Below are 26036 nucleotides of genomic sequence, written 5' to 3'. Positions count from 1 at the left end.
AAGGTTGATTAGTAATACTTTGTTGACCACACCGCCCTTAGATACTGCCACACCATTTTTCATCCATGGCAAAACACTTCTAAGAGCCAAAATACCTTTAAGGTGTGTATCTTCTTTAGGTGTTTAGTCCAAGAGATTATAAAAACAAAAAAAAGAAATTGCTGTGAAAACATATTTTCCTATTTTCTTTTAGGCCAAACTTCGAGCTTTGCTTCGTAAACAAGAAATAGAAACCATGGTATCAACTACTGAACTACAGAAAACAAAGGGAACAGTAAGTGTGTGAAATTATTTCAGATGCTTTCATGTGTTAATATTTCTGCAAAATGTTAATTTATTCATTCGGTATCATAACTTTTTTATGGGCATTTAAATATCTTCCTTTATTAACTCTCTGCTAATGTGTGCCAGTTTTTTATTGTTAAATGGATTGCTGAGCAAACTTATTTTGAATTAAAGAACTTAATGTATTTAAATGTCACACTTTACAAAGTTAATTGTCTACAGACATCTAACATACTGAGCTAAATGTCTACTGTCATTTTACAAGACACTTTGTATCTATGCTATTTACAAATACAAGTACAAATGTTATTATAGTTTCAGCTAAAAACAACCCACAGATCAAACAATCGACATGAAACAATTGTTTAAATGTGTTAAAATGCAAATGGTCACCCAAAGTTAATTCTTTCAGTCGAGTATACATAAAGGTGCCAAAGGCACTTGAAGTTAGTTCCACCAGTTATTTTAAAAAAATAAGGATTAAGAAGAATTAAGAGAGTTAGGATAGTTAAGAAGAGCCAAACCTTGTGTTCCAAGTTGATGAAAAAAGCTTCTGAATACATTTGATAGCCTAGATACATAGCCTTCATGCAAGTCTTATGTTCTGCTTCTTGAAAAGTGTACGGACGGCCTTTCTCCTTGCTGACAGGGTTTTACTACACAGGAGTATAAAATGTGCCAGCGTCTTGTGGCCCCCTATCCGATAGTTACAAAGATCTAGTCTATTCTTGTTAGATCACTTTTTTATATAAGCCAAGGCTAATAGCACTCCAAGTCTTAATTTTATATAAAAACTGATCTTTGTCTCTGGGTTTATATGGTCCTATAAATGTTTCGTTCATACTCAAGGCCTTGGTTCTTAGGTACTGCATTAGCAGACTACCTGCATTTTTATAGCGGTTTGTCAGGGTCAGCTTCCAATAATATCTTTTAATTACTATGGAGCTTGATCTGTTCATTGATTTTGGGTTCTCTCAGATGTCTTTACATCCTATGTCCTTTGTAGTTTGAGATATGAGATCTAGCTTTGTGATTTTAGGAGATCTTTGCTGGTCCAAATGAAAATAAATGTTTTTAGGTAGGCTTCTAATGCAAGATTTGTCCATACCCAAGCCCCGTACACAACAGGTTTAAGAAGATCACAGATCTGATGCAGTGTAAACTTAGTTATGCCCTTAGTGCCTCCATCTGTGTGCCCCGGCCAAAAAGTGATATATGCCACAGGTAGCAATTCTCCATGTTTTGATGTCTTGGTAAATTTCTGATTCCCAGAGACTTGTGCAAAATATGCAGCAAGCCAGTGCTTTCATTCTATGGGCTTGAAGAGTAGGATCTATCAATCTTCTACCTCATTTGTTTGAAAAGCCTAGGATGGTGTCTGAATTCTGGTTGACATCAGACTTGCTTTTTGCTCTGCCCTCCTAACAGTTTGTCGTCAAAGACAAGTCCAGAGCAGATGTATCAATTTGAAATGTACACTTTTATTACTTTTTTGGGGTTCAGAACCATAAATGTATTTTTCTTGGTGTAAATAATGTGTTTAGAACTGCAGAATGATTCAGGCTCTCAGTATGTGATGCATTAGTAGCTCATTTTATGTCAGGAGATATTTTCTTTCCTTCATTACTGGTAAATCCAAGTTCAGCTCAGGTATACGTATACCCATATAGTTTATGAATAGGTTGAATAGAATGGGTGAAAAGTACAGAGCCTTGTCTGACTCCAGTTTGAATCACAAAACCCAGCATGTATTCCCCTTGAGGCCCACACCTGACCCTGGCTGTCCAGTGGACCCAATCTAAGGGGGCAAGGAGATTTTCTGATAGTCTTTGTTCCTTCATTAGAAAGCAGAGGATGATTCTGTCAACAGAATCAAATGCTATTTTATGTCTATAAAGAATGTGTACAAAGTAACACATTCTTTAAATGTCACATGTTTAATATACTTGAAATCGTCAAATTGCTTGACACACAGTCGCTACTCCTTTCCTAAAGCCAGCTTGTTAATTATGCACATTTGTTTATATTTTCTGTCTATTCCTGGATGTGATTGAGAAGCAATTTGCTAAACATTTTCCCTGCGCCCTCCAGCATGGAAATTAGGCAGGTACTTCCAGCATCAGCAATTTTTTATGAATTGCAACTGTGTAAGGAAATGCCTCCTTGACATGGTTACCCCCTGACTTTTTGCCTTTGCTGATGCCAAGTTATGATTTGAAAGTATGCTGAGGCCTGCTAACCAGGCCCCAGCACCAGTGTTCTTTCCCTAAACTGTACCTTTGTCTCCACAATTGGCACAACCCTGGCATCCAGGTAAGTCCCTTATAACTGGTACCCCTGGTACCAAGGGCCCTGATGCCAGGGAAGGTCTCTAAGGGCTGCAGCATGTCTTATGCCACCCTGGGGACCCCTCGCTCAGCACATACACACTGCTTGCCAGCTTGTGTGTGCTGGTGGGGAGAAAATTACTAAGTCGACATGGCACTCCCCTCAGCGTGCCATGCCAACCTCACACTGCCTATGGCATACATAAGTCCTCCCTCTAGCAGGCCTTACAGCCCTAAGGCAGAGTGCACTATACCACAGGTGAGGGCATAGGTGCATGAGCACTATGCCCTTACAGTGTCTAAGCAAAACCTTAGACATTGTAAGTGCAGGGTAGCCATAAGAGTATATGGTCTGGGAGTCTGTCAAACACGAACTCCACTGCACCATAATGGCTACACTGAAAACTGTGAAGTTTGCTATCAAACTTCTCAGCACAATAAATGCCCACTGATGCCAGTGTGCACTTTATTGTAAAAATACACCCAGAGGGCATCTTAGAGATGCCCCCTGAAAACATACCCGACTACCAGTGTGGGCTGACTAGTTTTTGCCAGCCTGCCACACACCAGACATGTTGCTGGCCACATGGGGAGAGTGCCTTTGTCACTCTGTGGCCAGGAACAAAGCCTGTACTGGGTGGAGGTGCTTCTCACCTCCCCCTGCAGGAACTGTAACACCTGGCGGTGAGCCTCAAAGGCTCACCCCCTTTGTTATAGCGCCACAGGGCATCACAGCTAGTGGAGATTCTCAGCCCTCCAGCCACTGCCCCCACTTTTGGCGCAAGGCTGGAGGAGATAATGAGGAAAAACAAGGAGGAGTCACTCCCCAGTCAGGACAGCCCCTAAGGTGTCCTGAGCTGAGGTGACTCTGACTTTTAGAAATCCTCCATCTTGCAGATGGAGGATTCCCCCAATAGGATTAGAGATGTGCCCCCCTCCCCACCGGGAGGAGGCACAAAGAGGGTGTAGCCACCCTCAGGACCAGTAGCCATTGGCTACTGCCCTCCCAGACCTAAACACACCCCTAAATTGAGTATTTAGGGGATCCCAGAACCGAGGAAGACAGATTCGTGCAACCTAAAGAAGAAGAAGGACTGCTGACCTGAAGCACAGCAGTGAAGATGGAGACGACAACTGATGTGGCCCCAGCCTCACCAGCCTGTCTCCCTACTTCAAAGAAAACTGCAACAGCGACGCATCCAACAGGGTCCAGCGACCTCTGAAGCCTCAGAGGACTACCCTGCATCTAAAGGACCAAGAAGCTCCCGAGAACAGCGGCCCTGTTCAAGAAACTGCAACTTTTGAAAACAAAGAAGCAACTTTTAAAGACCACACATTTCCTGCCGGAACCGTGAGATTTTCCACTCTGCACCCGACACCCCCGACTCGACCTGCGGAAAACTAACACTACAGGGAGGACTCCCCGGCAACTGCGAGCCCGTGAGTAGCCAGAGTTGACCCCCATGAGCCCCCACAGCGACGCCTGCAGAGGAAATCCAGAGGCTCCCCTGACCGCGACTTCCTGCTTCAAGGAACCCGACGCCTGGAAACCACACTGCACCCGCAGCCCCCAGGACCTGAAGGAACCGAACTCCAGTGCAGGAGCGACCCCCAGGCGACCCTCTGCCTAGCCCAGGTGGTGGCTACCCCGAGGAGCCCACCCTGTGCCTGCCTGAATCGTTGAAGAGACCCCCGGGTTTCCCCATTGATTCCTATTAAAAACCTGATGCCTGTTTGCACTCTGCACCCTGCCGCCCCTTAGCCACTGAGGGTGTACTTTCTGTGCCTGCTTGTGTTCCCCCCCCCCCCCCCCCCGGTGCCCTTCAAAACCCCCTGGTCTGCCTTCCGAAGTCGCGGGTACTTACCTGCAAGCAGACTGGAACCGGGGCATCCCTATTTCCATTGAAGCCAATGTGTTTTGGGCACCACTTTGACCTCTGCACCTGACCGGCCCTGAGCTGCTGGTGTGGTAACTCTGGGGTTGACTTGAACCCCCAACGGTGGGCTACCTTGGACCCAACTTTGAACCCTGTAAGTGTTTTACTTACCTGTGAACTTAACATTTACTTACCTCCCCCAGGAACTGTTGATTTTTGCAGTGTCCACTTTTAAAATAGCTTATTGCCATTTTTGCCAAAACTGTACATGCTATTTTGATAATTCAAAGTTCCTAGAAAACCTGAGTGAAATACCACTCATTTAAAGTATTGTTTATAAATCTTGAACCTGTGGTTCTTAAAATAAACTAAGAAAATATATTTTTCTATATAAATACCTATTGGCCTGGAATTTGTCTTTGAGTGTGTGTTCCACATTTATTGCCTGTGTGTGTACAACAAATGCTTAACACTACCCTCTGATAAGCCTACTGCTCGACCACACTACCACAAAATAGAGCATTAGAATTATCTCTTTTTGCCACTGTCTTACCTCTAAGGGGAATCTTTGGACTCTGTGCACACTATTTCTTACTTTGAAATAGTATATACAGATCCAACATCCTACAAACTGTGATTGCAGTTCTCCTCTAAGATGAATCTTCTCCATGCTCCCAAATAGTGTTAAACGCTATCTTCAGGATAAGGGTCTAAAGTAATCTGTTAGTGCAGAAAACATTCTGGGGATTCCGTCAGGGCCTGGTACTTGTAACAGTCTTTGACTGTTTGTTGCTTCATTGACCACATCTTCTGTAAATTCAGGTACTGGGGTCTTGTTAAATCCCAGGCTTAAGTAAGCATATATATCATGCGTTCTAAAGAATCGTAGAACCTCGTTAGGAATTGGATCAGGGTTACTTGCTTTCTGGTAAAAATATGAAAAGTGATTAACTGCTGTGTCTAGGTTTGGCGGGGAGGGGGGCTGCAACCCCATCTAACCATTCCCAGAATTTCCAAGGTTTCTTTGATTTAACGGAAGTTAGGAACACCTTTTTTAAAGAATCTGATTAACTGTTTTAATGTTGCCTTAGGCTTTTGAGACACTCTTCTGCTATGGGGCTCAAGTACCTAGTTTTAATGTGTTCATTAGCTATTCTTTGTCAAACCACTCGCTGTAACCCACCTGTGTCTTTGCAAATGTTGTGGAAGCAACATTTTTGCTAATGGTGTGGACAAGGTTAGATTTAATAGAACCTTGAGACTTTGAATTGCTGCTTTGTTGGGTGCAACGTCCTTTTTAGATCGAGCACGCAAGCGCTTTGACCTTTTGTAAGTATTGTGGGCTTTTAACTACGCCCACTGCTCGCCCATCACTTTCACTCATTTGTCGGCTTGTCTTTCAAAAATCCTTTTTTATCATTGTTAAATGCTTTACGTTTGTCCCTCCTTGGGGCGGTTTTGTTACCACCTTGCAGATTGACCCTGTTACATGGATAATTGCACGACTGCTGATTCGTTTGACTGCCAGTGAACTTTTTTGTGTTTTTGTGTCTCTCCTCCGCGCTCATGCACATGGCAGCCATGGCGCTTTGTATTGGCTCGCTTATGTCAACTGTTTTATTTTTAATTTTCAATTTAAGTTGCAAGAAAAGTCCAGTTAGAGATTTACAACGCTAATAGATCTAACTCTAGCAAATGCCCGACCCATTGCATTGCAAATGCTCGTTAGTATTTCCTGGTGTTTGTGTTTCCAGGGCTCATTTGCTTCATAACTGTGTAGCTTGTGAGGGTTATGTTTCCAGCAAGATTTTTTTCAGTTAGGTTTAAGTGCCAAATTGGCAGAAGTCAAGTGATGCGCTGTTTTGGACAAACAAAATGTGTTCAGTGACAGTTTATTAACTAGCTTTTGATCTCTGGGCTCCAGTGGAATGTAATTCTCAGAACATCTGAGATAGTGGTGTGAAGCTTTGGTCCAGGAGGGCTGGATCCATGCCACATTTTCACTATAGTTTCTGACTGTCAGTGATCCCTATTTTTATTCAGGATATGCGCCTTTATTTTAAGGTCATTCTGAAAAACTGGCTCAGAGCTAGATCTTGGATGTCCAACTTCCTGTAATGACTTCTAAGCAGAAAGCATGAGAACATGAACTGTGAAAAGGAAGCCTGTGGATCAGTTTAATGATGATTACAAAACACATTACAACATGACTGACATGAAAACAGCTTTTTGAAACCCAGAACAGGAAGGTTTTCCTAACTAAAACCTGTAGTGGGAGAGAAAGATTAACGGAGTGACCTCTAAAACGCCAAAGTAGTACTAGGTGGCTTCTTTCAACTGTGCAACTGTACCCTGGACAGTTGACAACAATAGAGAATCTAAAGAACTAAACCAAACAATCTGTTAGATAGGGAATGCTCTGTCCACATTTATAAGTAACAAATTTCACTCATTGGGACACGAAGGGCCAGGGCAGAATGCAGGTAGAATCACTTACTGGTGCAAACAGAAATCTAAAAACGTAATAGATAGCCTTAGCACAAGACATTCATAAAAGAACACAGAGGTGTGGCTTTGAGCAAAACAGTGTTTCCAACTTAGTCAGATGACAAGCTGAGGTTTCATGACTAAACTTTTGAAAGAAAGTTCAGTTAAAGTTTAAATTTGGAAGACTTGGGTGTCATCAGCATATATGAATAATGTTGTCACATTAGTGTAGGGAAAGAACTTCCAGGGACTTACAGACACTTTATTTGACCTCTTAAGCATTGCACTTAATTTGACGTAAGGCAACTTCTTACTAGCAGTTGTCAAAATGGTTCTATCCACTCCAGCGCTGCGCTTTTATTATAATGTTTCGGAAAAATATGGAAGCAGGTGTTTATGGTTGATGGTCCTTTACGTTCCACAGTACTACCAACCACATTCTCTTCTGTGTGCAGATCATATACTATTAACACAACCACCCCCTATTCTAGGATGAAATACATTTGTAATAGCTCCAGTATCACTGAAGTTAATATATTTGGAATAGCTCCTGTGTCAATGAACTTGATACATTTCGGACAGCTCCAGTTTCAATGGAAATGGATCTCGGGGTGAGACATAAAATCCGTAAGAACACAATTAAGTCAAATTGAGACATCAGTTTCAACAAGGGAAATATGTTGAAAATAAAAAATAATGGCACTCTGAAATTTAAGGATCACTAGTATCGTTTAGGAAGGTTGCCGACTGTGAAGTGACCTATTTAGGCAATAACTTACACATTTATATGGTGAGTACAAACAGCCATGGATACTCAAGGAGTTTAGTGGCATACGGTAGCTGGGAAATAAGTCTTGGGTTACACAGAGCAGTTGGCTTAAGCAAGAACGTTTTGAGTAGAGGTCACACCACTACATAGTTCATGTTCTAGTGAAGCTATCAACTACTTTCAGCAATTCAAGAATCACAAAATAGCAATGTCTACAAAGTAGGTGTAGCAAAGGCCCAATGAGAGCCAATTCATAAGTGCAGATTCAGATTTATTGTAGGTTATTGCATTTTTTGTTATACATTTTCAGTCAGTTGTTGCATATTTAACTTAAAGTCCCAGACCAATATAATGTACAACAAAATGCTGAAAGTGATCATTTTATATCCGCCTGAAATGACTGTTGATTTTATCATAGCCGTAGTTCAAATAGTCTAGAACAGAGATGTCTCTGCAGTAAACACATTAACTCTGAATCCTTAAAAAAATATCTTATAGGATTTCATGGGATTCAGGTAGCAGCAAAGGAAACCTTTGAAGATTATTCAAGATCCCTTTATTGTTGACACACTTCAAAATCTGATGAAACAGCAGCTATTGATTACTAAGGTCAAGGAAGAATATTACTTCCTTCACATTATGCAGGCTCAGGATCAGTATAAAATATCTTTAAACCTTAGATAGTTTTTAACCCTTTCCAACTACATCTACTAGTCATTGACAATGTTAGCAAAATCTAACATTTCTTTGTCAAAACAATTTAGACTCTGTGAAAGACTATTGAGGCCAAATATACAATCACGAAGTGCTATGCAGTATTCTTGTTTGGTAATCTTTTTATAATCATCATGGCATGATATGCAAAAATCCAATTTGATTTTTTTTTTATGAGTTAAATAAAGCTTTTTTTCAGCTTCTCATTAATCTTACTTTTTATGATAGTAATGCTATACTAGTATGTTTCAGAAGCTCTCTGCTAATTTATTGAACATTATGGCGGTCATTATGACTTCTGTGGACGGAAAAGCACGTCTGCCGAAGTTCCAACAGGGAAGTTGCCGCCAGTGCGGTTGCCTCCCCTCCGTCCCCATTTCTCGTGGGGTGGGGGGTCCAACTGCAGCGCTACCGCAATGTGGCAGTCCAACCGCGACCCTGGCGCTTTTAAGACCGCCAGGGTCGTAATGACGGCCTATATGTTAGATTGAATGCTTTCCCTTTTCGTTAAATTATATGAGTAGGAATGTGTTGAGATGGGAATGTCTCGGGCATGGTTAACAGGTATATATATATATATGTATATATATATATATATATATGTGTGTGTGTGTGTGTGTGTGTACATGTGTGTACAAATGTCCAGTTGAAGGCTTTTGCCGAAACGCGTTGACATTTGGCCGGGACAGCGTGTGTATATTATTTGAATTTATTTAATAAATGGAGCTGTCGTTCGCACATGAATGACCTTTTAATGTGTTCATTCTCTACCTTTCTATGAGCTCTCGGATATTGTGCAGCCTCTTAGGTGCTTTACGGAGTTGCACCGTTCTTTGGAACATATATATATATATATATATATATATATCTGATAGAGACTTCTAGTTGCAGATTCCCTACCTTAGAATTTTCCCCCAGGCATCAGACTGGATCTGGAGATTTTTCCTTCAGCAATACCCTTGCGCGTCGGTAGGTGGCGTTGGTCGACTCCTTGGGTATCGTTGGCATCGTGGTCGCCGTGATGATGTCGGAAGTAGTATATAGATGCCCCCCTCGCGCAGTGACGTCAGTTCTTTTCTTTCCACACTATGCGCTGATCTGGAGAAGAGCTACCCTGGCTATTTTTTGGCCGAATTCAACCGTTTTTTCGATTTTTTTCAGTGAGACTTTGGTGCGTCCAGGATGTCCCCGAAGACTGGGTTCAAGCCATGCAAGGACTGTCATCGGACGATGTCGGTGATGGATCCTCATCAGGTTTGTCTGTGGTGTCTCCAGCGCGACCACGACCCGAAGTCGTGCTCCGAGTGCCGGGCCATGCACCCCAAGGCTTTGAGGGAGCGGTCCCTAAAGCTAATGGCGGCCCGGCACTCAACTCCGCGTAGGTCCCAGTCTCGTTCGAGAGGAAGGTCTCGAGATCGGTCGCGGAGTCATCACCATTCGTCTTCTTCTAAATCCTCGGGTAAAGCTAAGAAGAAGTCCCATCACTCTCCGACTTCGCCCCGTCACTCGGCCGACGCGACGCTGGAAGAGCGTCCACGCACTAGGCCTCCTTCATCGGAGCCTGCGTTTGGATCAGCTCTGCGCTTCTCCGAGTGACCCGGAGCGACCCCTGCCGAGCTTAAAGAGTTTTATGAGGCCATGAGCCTCATATTTGGGTGGTCTGACCCCAAAACGGCGCCTTCAGGCCCAAGGGGTGTGGCTGAGGGGCCTTCGTGTTCCGCGCCTGCGGCTTCAGCTCCGGCCACCGAGGTCACCTCCGGATCCGTGCGCGGATCCGCACCAGTGCTGGTTGTACCATTGAGACCTTCCCCGGCGCCGGGTCGAATATCGACTCTCCCGACGTCGGTGGTGCCAATCATCGACGTCGACCCGATTCTTATCCCTGACAACTCGGAGTCGGAGCGGCGTCGGCTAATGCCGCCTTCGGCTTCGATAGGGCTTATTCGCCCCAGGTCGGATTCTGACCCTTTTTCTTATGGGTACGAATATGGGGAGGAATTGGAGAGGTCCCTGGACCCTTATGAATACCAGGATGACCCTGCTGTGGACTGGGCTCAGGAATTGGGCGGAGCCAGTGGTCTGGATACTTCTCCTGATGCTGGCATGCTGTCTCCTCCTACCGTGGCTACAGCGGAGGGAGCAACTTATGGTATGGTGGTCAGTAGGGCAGCTGAGGTCCTTGGTCTCGAGCTTCCCACTGTTGAGGTCAGGTCTAATCTCCTGACGGAGGTGCTTCACCTGGGGCTTCTACTTCAGAAACCCTTTTGCCTTTTAATGAAGCCCCTTTTGGGTATATGGTCCAAACCCAACACAGGGGCTCCTGTGAATAGGACTATTGCATGCTGCCATTGGCCCGCTCCGAACAACCCTAAATTTCTGTACCAACACCCCACGCCTGAGAGTCTTGTTATCCAGGCTTCCTCTTCTTCAGGCGCATTCCATTCCGCACCCACGAATAGGGAATCCAAAAGGCTGGAACAGTTTGTCAAAAAGTTATTTTCTTCCTCCAGTGTCACGTTGTGGTCTGTGAACACCGCATGCCTTTTGTTCCGCTATACCCACTCTTTGTGGGATATGGTTACGCAAGTCCTGCCGCAGATACCGGAGGAGGCCCGTGCTATCGTCTCCCAAGCTGTGAACAATGTAAAATATGCCGCAAAGTTCACAATCCGTTGTGTGCTGGACATGACCGACTCTCTGGGCAGATCGGTTGCTACGACGGCGGGCTTACGATGCCCTGCCTGGTACGTACTTCTGGGTTTTCAGGGGATGTCCAACAGTCACTCATGGACATGCCCTTTGATGGCTCCCGTCTCTTTGGAGACCAATCGGACTAGGCCTTGGAGAGATTCAAGGGCTCCCGGGCTACGGCTCGGTCCCTTGGTCTTTCCTCTGCCCCTCGCCCACGACAGTCCGTTTTTCGATCGTTTTGTGGCCACGGAAGGGGCTTCCTGTCGCGTCCTCCACACAGCCACCGTGCCTCGCACGCTGGTCAGCCTAAGCGTGGCCGAGGACGCGGAATCCCAAGTGGCCATGGGACAGGGACCCAGATGTCTGTCCAGTCAACCTCTGCCCCCACTGCAGCCTCCAAACCCTCCTAATCCATCCCCTCACTCCTGTCCAGCTGGTGGCAGGATTCACCATCACCTGCCCCACTGGGAACATATCACCATGGACAGGTGGGTTTTGCAGATTGTTCGAAAGGGCTACTCCCTCCCTTTCGAATCTGCTCCACCACCCATGCCACCATCCTTCAGTCACCTTCCAGAGGATCATTTGGCACTTCTCCACCAGGAAGTCGCAGCTCTCTTGGCCAAGGGAGCTATAGAAAAGGTCCCTGTGCCAGAAGTAGGTTGTGGTTGTTATTCCTGCTACTTTCTGATACCAAAGAAGTACAAGGGCGTATGTCCTATCCTAGACCTAAACTACTTCCTCAAGGAGGAGAAATTCAAAATGCTCACCCTGGCTCAGGTTCTGTCTGCCTTGGACCCAGGAGACTGGATGGTAGTGTTAGACTTGCAGGACGCTTATTTCCACATCCTGCCTGCCCACAGACGTTACCTACGATTCGTGGTAGGTCACAAGCACTTTCAGTTTACTGTGCTCCCCTTCGGCTTCACTAGCACCCGTCGGGTGTTCACGAAAGTGATGGCGGTGGTTGCAGCTCATCTGTGCAGGTTAGGGGTTTCAGTCTTACCCTACCTCTACGACTGGCTGTTGAAGGCGGATTCACCCCAGAAAGTCTTCTCCCATCTTCAGACTACGGCGAACCTCCTGCGCACGCTGGGGTTCACTATAAACGTGCCAAAGTCACAACTGACCCCGCTCTCAGTCGCTCCATTTCATCGGAGCGGTTCTGGACACAGTAAAGTTTCGGGCTTATCCTCCTGAAAAACGAGTCAAAAACATTCAGGCTGTGATTCCGATCTTTTGGCCTCGGTCTTGGGTTTCAGTGAGACTGACTCTGAGGTTGCTGGGCCTCATGGACTCCTGCATCCTGCTAGTAACACATTCCAGATGGCATATGTGGGCTCTGCAGTGGGACCTGAAGTTCCAGTGGGCGCAGCATCAGGGGAATTTCTCTGACCTGATTCAGATCTCGGAGGGGACTGTAAAAGATCTGCAGTGGTGGCTTTCGAATCCGCATTGGGTCCACGGCAGATCCCTCTCCCTTCCCCAACCAGATCTCTCTATAGTGACAGATGCGTCACTTCTGGGTTGGGGTGGCCACATGGGAGAGGCGGAGATCAGAGGACTCTGGTCTCCAGCGGAGTCGGGGCTCCATATCAGTCTACTGGAGCTCCTGGCGATCAGCCTTGTGTTGAAAGCATTCCTTCCCTCTCTAAAGGGGAAAGAGGTGCAGGTATTCACGGACAATACTACCTCCATGTGGTATTGCAACAAACAGGGTGGAGTAGGGTCCTGGACCCTTTATCCTGAGGCCGTCAACTGTTGGACATGGCTGAAACATCAGGGCATTACCCTGATGGCTCAACATCTGGCGGGTTCCCTCAACACCAGAGTGGACAAACTCACCCGTCGATGCACAGCCGATCACAGAGGTGGCGCAAGGTCTCTTTCAGAAGTATGGAGAGCCTTGGTTAGATCTGTTCGCCTCCGCAGAGAACGCGCGATGTCAGCTGTTTTGCGTGTTGGAATTTCCAAGGCGGCACTCGCTCGGAGATGCTTTTCGTCTCAAGTGTAACTCCGGCCTCCTTTATGCCTTTACGCATATACCTCTTCTGCCCAGAGTTCTCAAGAAAATCAGGAACGACAGGGCCCAAGTCATTTTGGTGGCTCCGGACTGGGCACGGAGAGTATGGTATCCAGAGCTATTGAGCATGTCTATCGATCCTCCGCTCAGACTGCCTCTTCGGGCAGATCTTCTGTCGCAGCAACAGGGGACGGTTCTTGACCCGAACCTGTCCAACCTCTGCCTTCATACGTGGAGATTGAGCGGCAACAGTTGACAGCTTTTTCTCTTCCACCCTAAGTCTGCAATGTTATTTTGGCGGCCAGGCGTCCATCAACTAAAACTGTATACCCCTGTCGTTGGAATATATTTGTGGCATGGTGTACCAACAAATCTGTTGACCACCTTTCTGCCCCTCTTCCAGAGGTTCTTCTGTTCATTCTTTCTTTAGCCCAGCACGGCTCTGCTTTGGGCACCCTTAAAGGGTATTTATCTGCCATTTCGGCCTTTCTTATGCTACCTGATCAGCCCTCACTCTTTAAACCTCCTATTGTGAGTACATTCCTAAAAGGGCTCACCCATTTATTTCCTCCCACTCCATTTATCATGCCTTAGGGGGACCTTAATCTTGTACTTACTTATTTGATGTGTACTCCCTTTGAGCCAATGCATAATTGTCCCTTGCGGCAGGGTGAGTGAGCTACAGGCCCTTTCCTCAAAGCCTCCATACTTGTCTGTGCACCCTGACAAAGTTGTGTTGCGCACTAGGGCTTCCTTCGTTCTAAGGTGGTCACACCCTTTCATGTAGGCCAGTCCATCACTTTGCCTATGTTCTACGCACCCCCACATCCTTCCCATGAGGAGGAGAGGCTCCATCATCTGGACCCAAAAAGAGTATTGGCGTTCTACCTCAATCTTACTAAAGATTTCCGGGTGGACGATCAACTCTTCGTTGGGTATGTGGGTGCGAAAAAAGGGAAGGGGGTGCAAAAATGTACCATCTCAAGATGGGTGCTTCTTTGCATCAAAATGTGCTACACTTTGACCAAGAAGCAACCTCCTGAAGTCTTGTGTGCTCATTCCACCAGAGCAACTGCTGCTTCCACTGCGTTAGCACGCGGAGTTCCTGTCCTGGATATCTGCCAGGCAGCTACGTGGGCGTCCCTGCATACGTGCTAATCACTACTGCCTGGACAGTCAGGTCCGTTGAGACGGCTATTTTGGTTGTTCGATCCTACATGACTTTCAAGTATGATCTTGGTTTGCAGCCCACCACCGAGGATGGCATTGCTTGGGTATCTTTTCTAAGGTAAGCAATCTGCAACTAGAAGTCTCTATTAGATGTACAAGTTACTTACCTTCGGTAACAAAATATCTGGTAGAGGCATATTCTAGTTGCAGATTCCTTACTGCCCACCCATCCTCCCTGCTTGCGAACTGATTTCTAGGGACAGGGATTCCCCCTTTAAGGTCCTGCGCTCTGCACTTTGGCGTGGAAAGTCTGTAAAAGAATCCAAAGAAAAATCTCCGGATCCAGTCTGACGCCTGGGGAAAAATTCTAAGGTAAGGAATCTGCAACTAGAATATGTCTCTACCAGATATTTCGTTACCGAAGGTAAGTAACTTGTACATTTAGAATCATGATTATTTATTGTGGCCCAGATGTCACTCTAATCTAAACATTTGTCTTAATGAGAGGTCTGGACCTTCCCTGTGACCTGCAGGGGTGCCCTCATTGTTGACAGTGGACTACTGTCTTGGGTATAGCACACAGAGCGAAAATGGCAGCATAGCGTGGTTAGGAGAAAATTAGTAGTGCCAGTAGAACTTTTGATCTATCACCCAGGTTGTAGCCTACTGGTAATCCTGTATAATGTTCCACTGCTATGTGTGTTCCCAGGCCCTGAAATCCCATACGTGTATGCCAAGCCTGTGTATGTGTTTAGTGAGTGTAATCCATTCATAATGTGTGGATGAGGCAAAGTAATGGAGGCCAGTGAAATCCGTTTTGGATACTCCTGGACTGGCTTAACACAAGATAGAAAGTGAGAACTGTGTTCCCAGACAGAGAAATTACTGCCTGCATTCCTGTAGCTGGGCAGAGGACACCCAGACATTGGGGTTGGGCAGGCTCGCTGCTAGATGCGGCACCCTCCTGGCTCTGACACTCCAGCAGACATGCCAGCTCACCACCTCCTCTGTTGGGTTCATGCCTCCCCCCACTCCACCCACCCCTCCCCCTGCAACAACACTGCAAACGAGGGCTTGTAAAGTGTTGCCTATCACAAGGAGCGGTAAGACAAACACAAAGTGAGCACATTTGACACTGAGCACATTTAAATTTGCACCTGAGCCTGACTCTTGGGGAAATCCAAGAGGGAGCAAAGAGGGAGCATGGCAGGTGTCGGGCCTACAGAGGGATCACACTCAAAAATACTGATTTGTATGTTCTTTGAAATGTGTCATAGTTAGTACAGGTGTGTGATTACTGTGGTTTATTTCTTGTAATGACAAGCACTAAGCTCAACATTACAATTATTGTGTTTTTTGTATCATTGTTGAGTGCTGAGCTCAAGCACCCCCACTCTGCCTCCCAGGGAATCCTATAACTACTCATCCTCGCTAACCTGAGAGTCATGTGCAAAAACAAGATTCAGATATTAGTTCTACAACTGGTGCAGGTTACTGTGGCCCAAGCGGTTGTGGTGCCGATAATGCCTTACGTTAGTTGCTGCTATAACAGATGGTGCTCACTTACAGGCAGAGTGGCCCTGGTTGTCAGATTTTCGGGATTCTGAAAAGTCACGATCTGCACCAGTTTGGCTCCTTCTCATGAAGAGCAGAACTGTTTTGTAACTGGATACTTAAGCCAGGGGCACAACTAGACCTAACTTTCGGGGATGGGGGGCTAACACTTTGAACAGTGGAGCCAGAACAATGTTTAGAACCAGAATGGAAATTACTGGTGGTGTCTCCCTTCATTGCTGTAGTACACTGCAAAATAAGAGTCCTTTTCTGAGCATTATGTGGTCAAATATGCATGTTAAATCACAACAGACTTCTAAAATTGGTGTGAGCTAAACATCATTTACACTATTAAAGGGTTTTACTGAAGGAGCTTTACCAAAATGGGTTGAAAATGTTACATTTTAATACCCATTGGGCTAACAGTCCGTTTCAGATTTAAAAAGTCAGGTTTTGTATCTGGGGCCAGTAGCATTTGTTTCAACCTCCAAAAAACAACTTTATTTAAGATATTTTGTCATCCTTCCGCAAAATAATGTTTCGGAAAATTTGTAGCAAAAGGTGCAGTTTAAAAATATTTCTTAGCTTATTGTTTTGTTCATACTGCATTTCCCAGCTCACAATATCTGTACAGGAGACAACTCGCTTGCTGTCAGGACATTCATGTCCATGCTACATTACACATTGAAGTTGAAGCTGTACTTCTTGGCACTACATGAAAAACCCTTAGTTCAATCTCCCATCATATATTCATGGGTTTGACTGGCTTGGTCACTATAATGGTTTGAAGAAGTTGGCAATAATAACACAAAACTCATGGAAATGCATCACAAAATGAGAATATCCATGGTGCCCTCACAGCACACATCGATCTCGATCAGGAGTAACCAGTAATAGAGGCAGGCCATTGGATATCCCTGGCACTGTCCTTGCTAACAATGGTCTTATGAGTCATGAAAGCAGTGATAGGATAGAATGGTAAAAATAGGTCTTAAATTCATGTTTTCTTTCTTTATTTACCATCAGTTGCCTCCAGCTAGCCTCTTGGTTGTAAACGAGGTTTTTGAATGGCTAAGGATAGATCATGAGGTCAACCAAATAATGGGAATGGCTGTCAAATGGTGTGTGATGTCACTGCCACTACCATGTTACAGAAGTGCAGCACAGAACTGACGCTCAAACTTGCACCATACTTAAGAACACTAGTAGCAGAAACATTTTTAAATATTAAGATAGTTGGTTGCGATATTTGACAACAATGCATGAAGATTAACTGATACAACTGAAAGGTTGTGGATTTTTAACATATATTGTAGAAGTCTTGTGTCTGGAAAGGAATTAATAATTAAGACTTTTTGGACGCAGAGGAGGAATGCTTAGTAGCAGCGTAATAAAGTATTTCCAGAAATAATGGCACAGATGTCTCAGTAGCTTCTAACAGGAGTAATAGGGCTAAATCAGAAACATTGAAAACAATTTGATTCGGATCAATTGGAGTAATCATAGTGTGTGAAAAACATTGATTTGCCAATATACTAGTGTTTACTGAGTTGCCTTAAACAGTAAACAGATTTGATTAGTCGGTTTTGTAGATTTAATCCCACCCCTGTTTGATTTTCAGATGTAGAATAATATTTTTACTGAGCAGGAAGCGGTTATTTCAAGACAGCAAACACCCCTGCTTCGCACTGTCTTTTTTAAGTACTGCCCATAGTGTAACCTACCTCTCTCCCTTTAAACCCTTAAACTGCTATTGCAATTTAACATCTGTAACATATTTATTTCTGTCCTCTCGCAAACCATGCTCTCTCTCCAATCCTCCCCATTCAAACAGGCCATACAGCTAAATATAATTGCAAGAAGAAGGCTCATGAGAGGCATGACTATAGCCACTGTGTAGTGGTCTGGTGATCTACTGGCTCCATGAAGCTCTCTCTGACCTGCCTTGGCAAGTCTTGAACTGTACACAATGATTTGTTCTATCTGTCCCCCCCACACACACACACCAATTCTTCTCAGTGTCACTTCAAACCATGACAGCAACCTTTTTACTAGGCCATGAAGATGACCTGCTTCCCTCTCATGATCACTCCTGCGACCTGTCATTTCTCTGTTTCCTTCATTCCTAATCTGTTGATCATACGGCTAAAAACAGATACCTATAGAGCAATGTTGTTCTTCCCAGTGAGATAATGTCTTGAGGCCTACCCACTCCGTCCAAACGTTCCCTTCTTTATTTCTTAGCCCTTGTGTCCTTTCCCTTTTTCTCCATCTCTCTTTTTTCTATCTCCTTCTTCTTCGGCACATTTAGGTGACCTTAAGGGGGCTTAAAGAGCTACACAAATGTGCAATAAAACATCCTACACTGACATGGTATTTAATCTTCTTCTGATCAATGGGCATCTAATTAATGTAATAATATCATATCAAGTGTATGCAACATTTTTGACTAGCTAGGAAATTGTATGCTGAATTTGAACTCAGACAAGATGGAGATTATTCTTTTGTATACTCTGTCCACAAATAAGAACTATTTTGGGAGCTCCCATCAAACAAAAGGACAGTGTTAAAAACTTGAATTTTGTTTGGAACTATGACTTGAGTCAGATTCTTCTGTCAATTCTAGAAAACACTTCTTTCACTTTGAGATCATGCATAAGGTACGGGTTGGTAATGTGATAGAGAATAGTATTGATTAAGACAACATCGTTTACAGTGGTCTCAAATGCAAAAGCTATAGCCTGTTCAAGACCTTGTTGTAAGACTGATTTTTGCTCTAAAGGAGGGGCAAATCCTATCAGATTAAAGCATAAGAAATCTGTCAGAAGACTAGATCGTACACAGTCAAAGTGTTAAAGACAATCATAACCCAAAGGCAGCAGGCACATAGTTAGCAAGATGATTGGAGCAAAAACACCCAAGTGATAGCAGATGGTAAGTGATCTACTATGAGCACAAGTAAGTTCCTCACTGTGAGCAGGAAGTAGAACTGGATGCTAGAAGATGTAAAGATCAGGAAGTCACTGCGGTCCACTTTATATAAGGCAGCACAGGGGACAAACTTCAGCAAAATGTATGGAACTAGAAGGTGACAGTAGGATCCCACGCATAGGACCAGAAGCATGGGAACAAACTGCAGCAGGTGGCAATGAAATTGAGATGATGTAAATAGATTGCCAGCTATCAATGTGGCACTGGCACCCCACAAAAGTTGATACAGTCTGCAACAATGCTGCTCTAGGATCTCTATATAGGCACTGCGGAAATTGCTGCTTCAAGTGGAAACGCAGGTGCTGATGCCACTACAATACAGCTGCAATTTGGGATTATGAGTCAAATTCCTTAGTTGTGTGTTTGGGTGTCACCTCTACATGGCATTATGCCACCACCAAGCCCTGATTCTGAGCAAAACAATGCCTGCAGGAAGATATCAGCAATAACATGGTGGGTTGGTGTAGAGACAGCAAGTCTGCCCTGTCCTCTGCTTGTATTCCAGACTAAGCAGTACTGGATCCCTCCAGGTTAAAAGGACTGAGGAGCAGTGTTGTTCTGGCTAGTTGGGCACTCTGGCTGTGGAATGGGCCAACTTGAAAGGGCGAGTGTGTAGGTCGTTTTTTTGGTCCTGTGGGCTGTGATGGGCCCTAATATCTCGTTCACACACTGGCTCTTTCCAGCCATCCCACGTGGCGGTGTCAGAGTACCAATTGGCCAATTCAGTCTTTCTTTTTCACAACACAACAGCCAGATGTTTGGCACCAGTTCACATCTGACTGACAGCTTGCATGTATTACTCCTTCTCAGTTACTTTTTTTTTCTTTCTTTTTTTAAATAAATTCACTATTCACGAACTGAGAGAGTGATTTCCAGCCCTTATATCCAGGCTATTTTTTATATTCGAATTAATGCAATATGCATTCAATGTCCCCACACAAGATGGTTGTCGGTCTCCTCCTCCGGTCCTCCACTCTGCGATGGCACCAGCGCTTCCTGCACTACAACTGAGCATGCAGGGGTCACACCTCTATGCCCAAAGCCTGAGGGAATCCTGCAGAGCCAGTATCGCCGCCACGGGGCATTAACTATGAGATGTGTTTGTGGCAAGCAGTGACTTTCCTACAAGAGGACCTGCGCGTGAAAGCACTTCAAAGGCACAGCAGGTGTCACACAATCATACAAATCAAAGTGCGCTCCTTCTGCAGCAATTGGGAGTGCCGGCAAATACATAGACTATCCCGTCAGGCACTTAAAACATACAGGGCTTGCACCACATCTCCCCCCCCCACCCACCTAGCACCCAAGGAACCCTCCTTCCCCCCTCCAAGGACTCCTTACTTGAGAGACACTGTTCCAACATATTACTGAGGCAACACCAGTACGGTAAGCTGGCACCTCCGTCACTGCCCAGCACAGGAATTTTTCATCAATATACCTCGTATTTGCACAGGAATTCCTGCATATGTTGAAGTGCTTGGAGATCCCATTCTTGTCACCAAAATGTGGTGTCTCTGTAAGGAGGCTCAGAAGATGAGAAGTAAACAGGTAGGTCTTTATTTAACCACCTCAGACACCAAATGCCAGATTCCTTTCTTCCTATCCTCAACATTCCCTCTCCTTACATGATCAGGTTCCATTGCATCATGATACTCTAAGGTGAGAATGGAAGAATCACCTCATTCACAATATACCACCAATAGCAAGGCTAATCACTTCTATAAGCAGTCTACTCTGCAGCGGTGCAGCAGCTAGCCCCTCCTCCTCTTCCTGTCATCACCCCTACACCATGCACAGCTACTTATTATCCACATAGATAAAAAGTAATTGTAAAATTGCCTCCTCTATTTCAGAAAATGTTACATGTATTCCAGGCTTATCCATACTGTGAGTGTATGCTGAAAAACAGACTCATTCATTGTTGTTGTACAAAAGACATAAAGCATGCAGTACTCCAGAAAGTCACCACTATTGCAAGTTTTGTAAGTTAGCTAAAGATGTATATTCAAACAATACCCACACAACATCAGTTTTAAAGAAGGCAACTAAACATATACAAACTGAATGGGCGATGAAATAAGCACATTCATTAAAAAAACACTCTGACACTCTATGCCCCTCCACTCTGTGCCACTCCACTCTGACACTCTACGCAAATCTCTCTACGCCATTCTGCTGTACTCTGCTCCTCTACACCACTCTGACACTCTGATACTCTACTCCGCTCATTGCCCCTCCAGTCCACTTCTTCCACTACACACCGTTCCACTCATTGCCACTCCACTCTATGACACTCTTCTCCACTCTACCCCACTCTTCTCTACGACCCCCCTACTCCACTCTGTCACTTCAGTTCATGCCACTCACCTCTGTGCCAGTAACTTTAAGCATGCTGAGCAGCAGCCATGCTGGTGTACAACATGGCTAAAAGACATTGGCAAAGCCAGTGGCTCTTGGAAAGGCAAGATCTATTAGCTTTGCCAATTCTTGCTTTATTTCCTCTAGCCTTGCTGCACAGCATGGAGGAGGCTGTATAGCATGGCCAGAAACCATTGGCCTGAAAGGCGAGACTTATTGGCTTTTTCAGTGGTAGCTGGGCAAGCAACTGAAGGCTCGACCCAAATACAGGGCTCTGGCTCAGCTCAAGTCATCTTGGACCCTTGAGCCCAAAACGAGCCAAGATTTAATGTGTCTTCTGCCTGCTCTAACCTATAGCACCTGAAGGCTCGACCCAAATACAGTGCTCTGGCTCAGCTCAAGTCATCTTGGACCCTTGAGCCCAAAACGAGCCAAGGTTTAATGTGGCTTCTGCCTGCTCTAACCTATAGCACCAAGAATTATGAAATAACTAATCTTTGATGTAAAATAGGAGAATAAAATAGATACTCATCCAGTGGCTGAATGGCACAATATGAAATGAGAAAACCTAGTTTTTTTCCAGGCTTACTCAAATTGTGTTTTCCTCATTTCATTTGAGAGCACTTTGAAATATGTTGTAGGGAAATGCCTCCCTTGGCATGGTTACCCCCTAACTTTTTGCCTTTTGTTGATGCCACTTATGATTGTAAGTGTGCTGGGACCCTGCTAACCAGGCCCCAGCACCAATGTTCTTTGCCTAAACTGTACCTTTGTTCCCACAATTGGCACAGCCCTGGCACACAGATAAGTCCCTTGTAAATGGTACCCCTGGTACCAAGGGCCCTGTGGCCAGGGACGGTCTCTGAGGGCTGCAGCATGTATTATGCCACCCTGGGGACCCCTCACTCAGCACATGCACAATGCTTCACAGCTCGTGTGTGCTGGTGGGGAGAAAATGACTAAGTCGACATGGCACTCCCCTCAGGGTGCCATGCCCACACCCCACTGCCCGTGGCATAGGTAAGCCACCCCTCTAGCAGGCCTTACAGCCCTAAGGCAGGGTGCACTATACCACAGGTGAGGGCATAGCTGCATGAGCAATATGCCCCTACAGTGTCTAAGCCAAACCTTTGACATTGTAAGTGCAGGGTAGCCATAAAGAGTATATGGTCTAGGAGTCTTTCAATTACGAACTCCACAGTTCGATAATGGCTACGCTGAAATCTGGGAAATTTGGTATCAAACTTCTCAGCACAATAAATGCACACTGATGCCAGTGTGGGATTTATTGTAAAATACACCCAGAGGGCAACTTAGAGATGCCCCCTGAATACCAGTCCGACTCCTAGTGCTAGGCTGACCAGTTTCTGCCAGCCTGCCACAACCAGACGAGTTTCTGACCACACTGGGTGAGTTCCTTTCTCACTCTGTGGCCAGCCAACAAAGCCTGCACTGGGTGAAGGTGCTTCTCACCTCCCCTTGAGGGAACTATAACACCTGGCCGTGAGCTTCAAAGGCTCATGTCTTTTGTTACAGCGCCCCAGGACATCCCAGCTAGTGGAAATGCCCGCCCCTCCGGTGTAGGAAACTACCATCTTGTCTGACCATTTTTACTTGTGTGTCAGTTTGTTTTTGCCTGTGTCACTGGGATCCTGCTAGCCAGGACCCCAGTGCTCATAGTTGTGGCCTATATGTGTTCCCTGTGTGGTGCCTAACTGAATCACTGAGACTCTGCTAACCAGACCCTCAGTGTTTATGCTCTCTCTGCTTTTAAAATTGTCACTGCAGACTAGTGACGATTTCCACCAATTCTAAATTGGCACACTGGAACACCCTTATAATTCCACAGTATGAAGTACCTAGGTACCCAGGGTATTGGGGTTTAAGGAGATCCCTATGGGTTGCACTATTTCTTTTGCCACCCATAGGGAGCTCAGACACTTCTTCCACAGGACTGCCACTGCAGCCTGAGTGAAATAACGTCCACGTTATTTCACTGCCATTTTACACTGCACTTAAGTAACTTATAAGTCACCTATATGTCCAACCCTCTAGCAACACAAAAAGATGATGGACGGAGTGCTGAACACTCACCCCCAGTCACAGATCTGGGTTTATTCCATCATTCTTTTGCTCACCATGCCACCCTAGTTTGGACCCAGCCATATGCAAATCAGTCTTGACCCTGTTCCTCATGGGAACAGTCCAGCCCAAACTGCCAAGCCAGTTCCTCACTGGACTGGAAACGAGCATCCTGGGACCGGTTTCAGGGTTTCACCCTTCATCAGCCAGTCTAGCTTGAATCCAGTGGCACAGTGAGCAAGGGACCCACGTCTGGGCATACCCTTCCCACTTAGGGCAACTTTAGCAACATAAAAGGATGATGGTATGATTCCAAAATGTTTGATACCAAACATGCCTATGTTTGGAGTTAACATTATGTAGCTGGACATAGGTAGTGACCTATGTCCAGTACACGCGTAACATTGCGTCCTTGCACTCACGAAGTCTGGGAAAATGGTCCTGGAGTTAGTGGGGGACCCTCTGCTGGTGCAAGGGTGCCCTCACACACAGGCACTCTGCACCCTGCCTTCAGGGCTGGAAGCCTGCAATGGGGGTGACTTGCAATGGGGGTGACTTGCAATGGGGGTGACTTGTAAGTGACCTGGTACAGTGTAAATGGCAGTGAAAGGGTGCATGCACTTTTTCACCAAGCTGCAATGGCAGTCCTGCAGAAGCCTTTGCATGAGCTCCCTAATGCTGCATCCCATAGGGATCCCCTGAACCCCAATGCCCTGGGTACATAGGTACCATAAGGAGGCACCAGTATGCCAATTTTGGGTGAAATACTAGGTTACCAGTATGCAGTGACAAAATTTAGAGGAGAGAGAGCATAATCACTGGGGTCCTGGTTAGCAGTGAACACAGTCAAACACACTGACATCAGGTAGAAAATGGGGGTAACCATGCCAAAAAGGGTGCTTTCCTACAGATGTGGAGCCATCAACCCTCAAGGGAATTGCTACAAAAGTTTCCTGATCTAGGGCCTGATTACAACTTTGGAGGAGTTGTTAATCCGTCCCAAAAGTGACAGTAAAGTGACGGATATACCACCAGCCGTATTACGAGTCCATTATATCCTATGGAACTCGTAATACGGCTGGTGGTATATCTGTCACATTTGGGACGGATTAACACCTCCTCCAAAGTTGTAATCAGGCCCCTAGTCTTATGCTTGGGGATATTCTCATGGTGAGGAATCTGTGGTTAGATAGTCTCTCTAACAAGAAAAGGTGTTACCGAACTGAAGTAATTTGTTCTTTAGGTTGATCACATAAGATCTGGCGACAGCTGCACTCCCACTCTAGACCTAGAAATGATGTGCCAATCTCCACTAGCAACTTTTACTGGCCAGTGTACAATTTAGATCTTGCTAAGCATACATTTCTGTCCATGCTTATTTTGAATTTCAGAGTACAGATAGAAAGACCCTAGGGATCAGCGATACACTGTAAAGCTGCTTCATTCACAATGAAGACCCTCACCAGGCTCAGCAGAGGCTGTATCTTTATCGTACATACGGACCCACTTATTAGTATTAGTTTTAATGACCTAAAATTGTGCAGGAAGTATGGAACTGCAAGACCCTTTGTCAAATATACTGAACTACATATTTTATCATATTTTATTTCATTGCTTTTGTGTCAGTTTAAACACGGGGCAGCTGAAGCTACATGTGCAAGACATGGAAATATTAGTAGTGCAGTAGGTGCATTGGCACCAGGGTGTTAGGGCCCCATGTAGCCTTATTAGGGTTCTTTGTTTACTGCTGATCGAGGTGATGTGTCCCAGTTCCCTCACTTGCCTTAGGGCCCATGGCTCCCTTGGTACCCCACTATGTGGAAGGGGTTTTACTTGGCTCAGTGTGCAGAGCCATAGTAGGATGGTTCCCAGATATCAATAGCAAGTGACCTCAAACCCTGCGGTTGAGACCCAGTGGCCCCTACCTGCCCCATAGCCCTTCAAACAGGGTCTGTCAAGACTCCTGGGATCTGGCCACGCATACAACTTTGTTTAATTGAGAAACTTGATGATTGCCCCTTCTAAACGTTTAATCACACATTAACTGTTACAATCTTCTACCGTCATATAAGTCTGGCTTTAGGCAGAATTGTACAATTGCAATAGCCTCTTTTCAAGTGGTGGTTGATGCCCTAGCTTGGCTTGATAGTGGTGTGCATGTTATTTTGTGTTGTTGGGCCTCTTGGTAGCTTCTGAAATCATGTACCATGTAATACTGTTGCCTGTTTTGGTGAAGTGCAAGGGCTGGCTGGGATTGTCCTGAATGGTTTGCCTCGTATTTTGGCTAGAGGATCTTGTTTGGTCCAGCTGATGAGGTCTGTCTTCTTTATACATTTTTTCACAAATGGAAGCTCTGAGAAAACTACTATCAGGTCAAACAGGCATTTTACCAATGGCATCCACATTTACCTCGATCAATTGTCGAGTGCTGGCACATATCTCAGCTTTATTGCTTTTCAGTCAAAGGTTGTTAGATCATTACTGAAAATTTAATTAAAATAAGACAAATTGTTTTGACTTTTTTCATAATGCCACTGTTAAAATAAAACAAAACCCACCTGGAAGCCAAAAGTCTAACATACTTTCAATTCAAAAATTGCAAACAGCACAGAAAATAATCAAGACAATTGTTATTTAAACCAACCAGAGCTCTGAAACGCATGCAGAATTGAACAGTTTATGTACATCTTCCCTTTATGCATGTCCTT

General features: G+C 45.1%; 1 protein-coding gene across 4 annotated transcripts in view; it reads left to right on the top strand.

Moving 5' to 3' along the window:
- Positions 1–26036, top strand: part of PARP4 (poly(ADP-ribose) polymerase family member 4) — a 1744976-nt gene that overhangs the window by 927746 nt on the left and 791194 nt on the right. For all 4 annotated transcript variants that reach the window (XM_069202293.1, XM_069202292.1, XM_069202291.1 and 1 more), the window contains exon 27: positions 194–274. In XM_069202293.1, the coding sequence (XP_069058394.1) occupies positions 194–274 (81 nt within the window). The remainder of the gene's footprint in view (positions 1–193; positions 275–26036) is intronic.

The sequence above is a fragment of the Pleurodeles waltl genome, chromosome 8 (assembly GCF_031143425.1).
Source record: "Pleurodeles waltl isolate 20211129_DDA chromosome 8, aPleWal1.hap1.20221129, whole genome shotgun sequence".
NCBI classification, from domain to species: domain Eukaryota; kingdom Metazoa; phylum Chordata; class Amphibia; order Caudata; family Salamandridae; genus Pleurodeles; species Pleurodeles waltl.
This window is presented reverse-complemented; position numbering and strand designations above follow the sequence as displayed.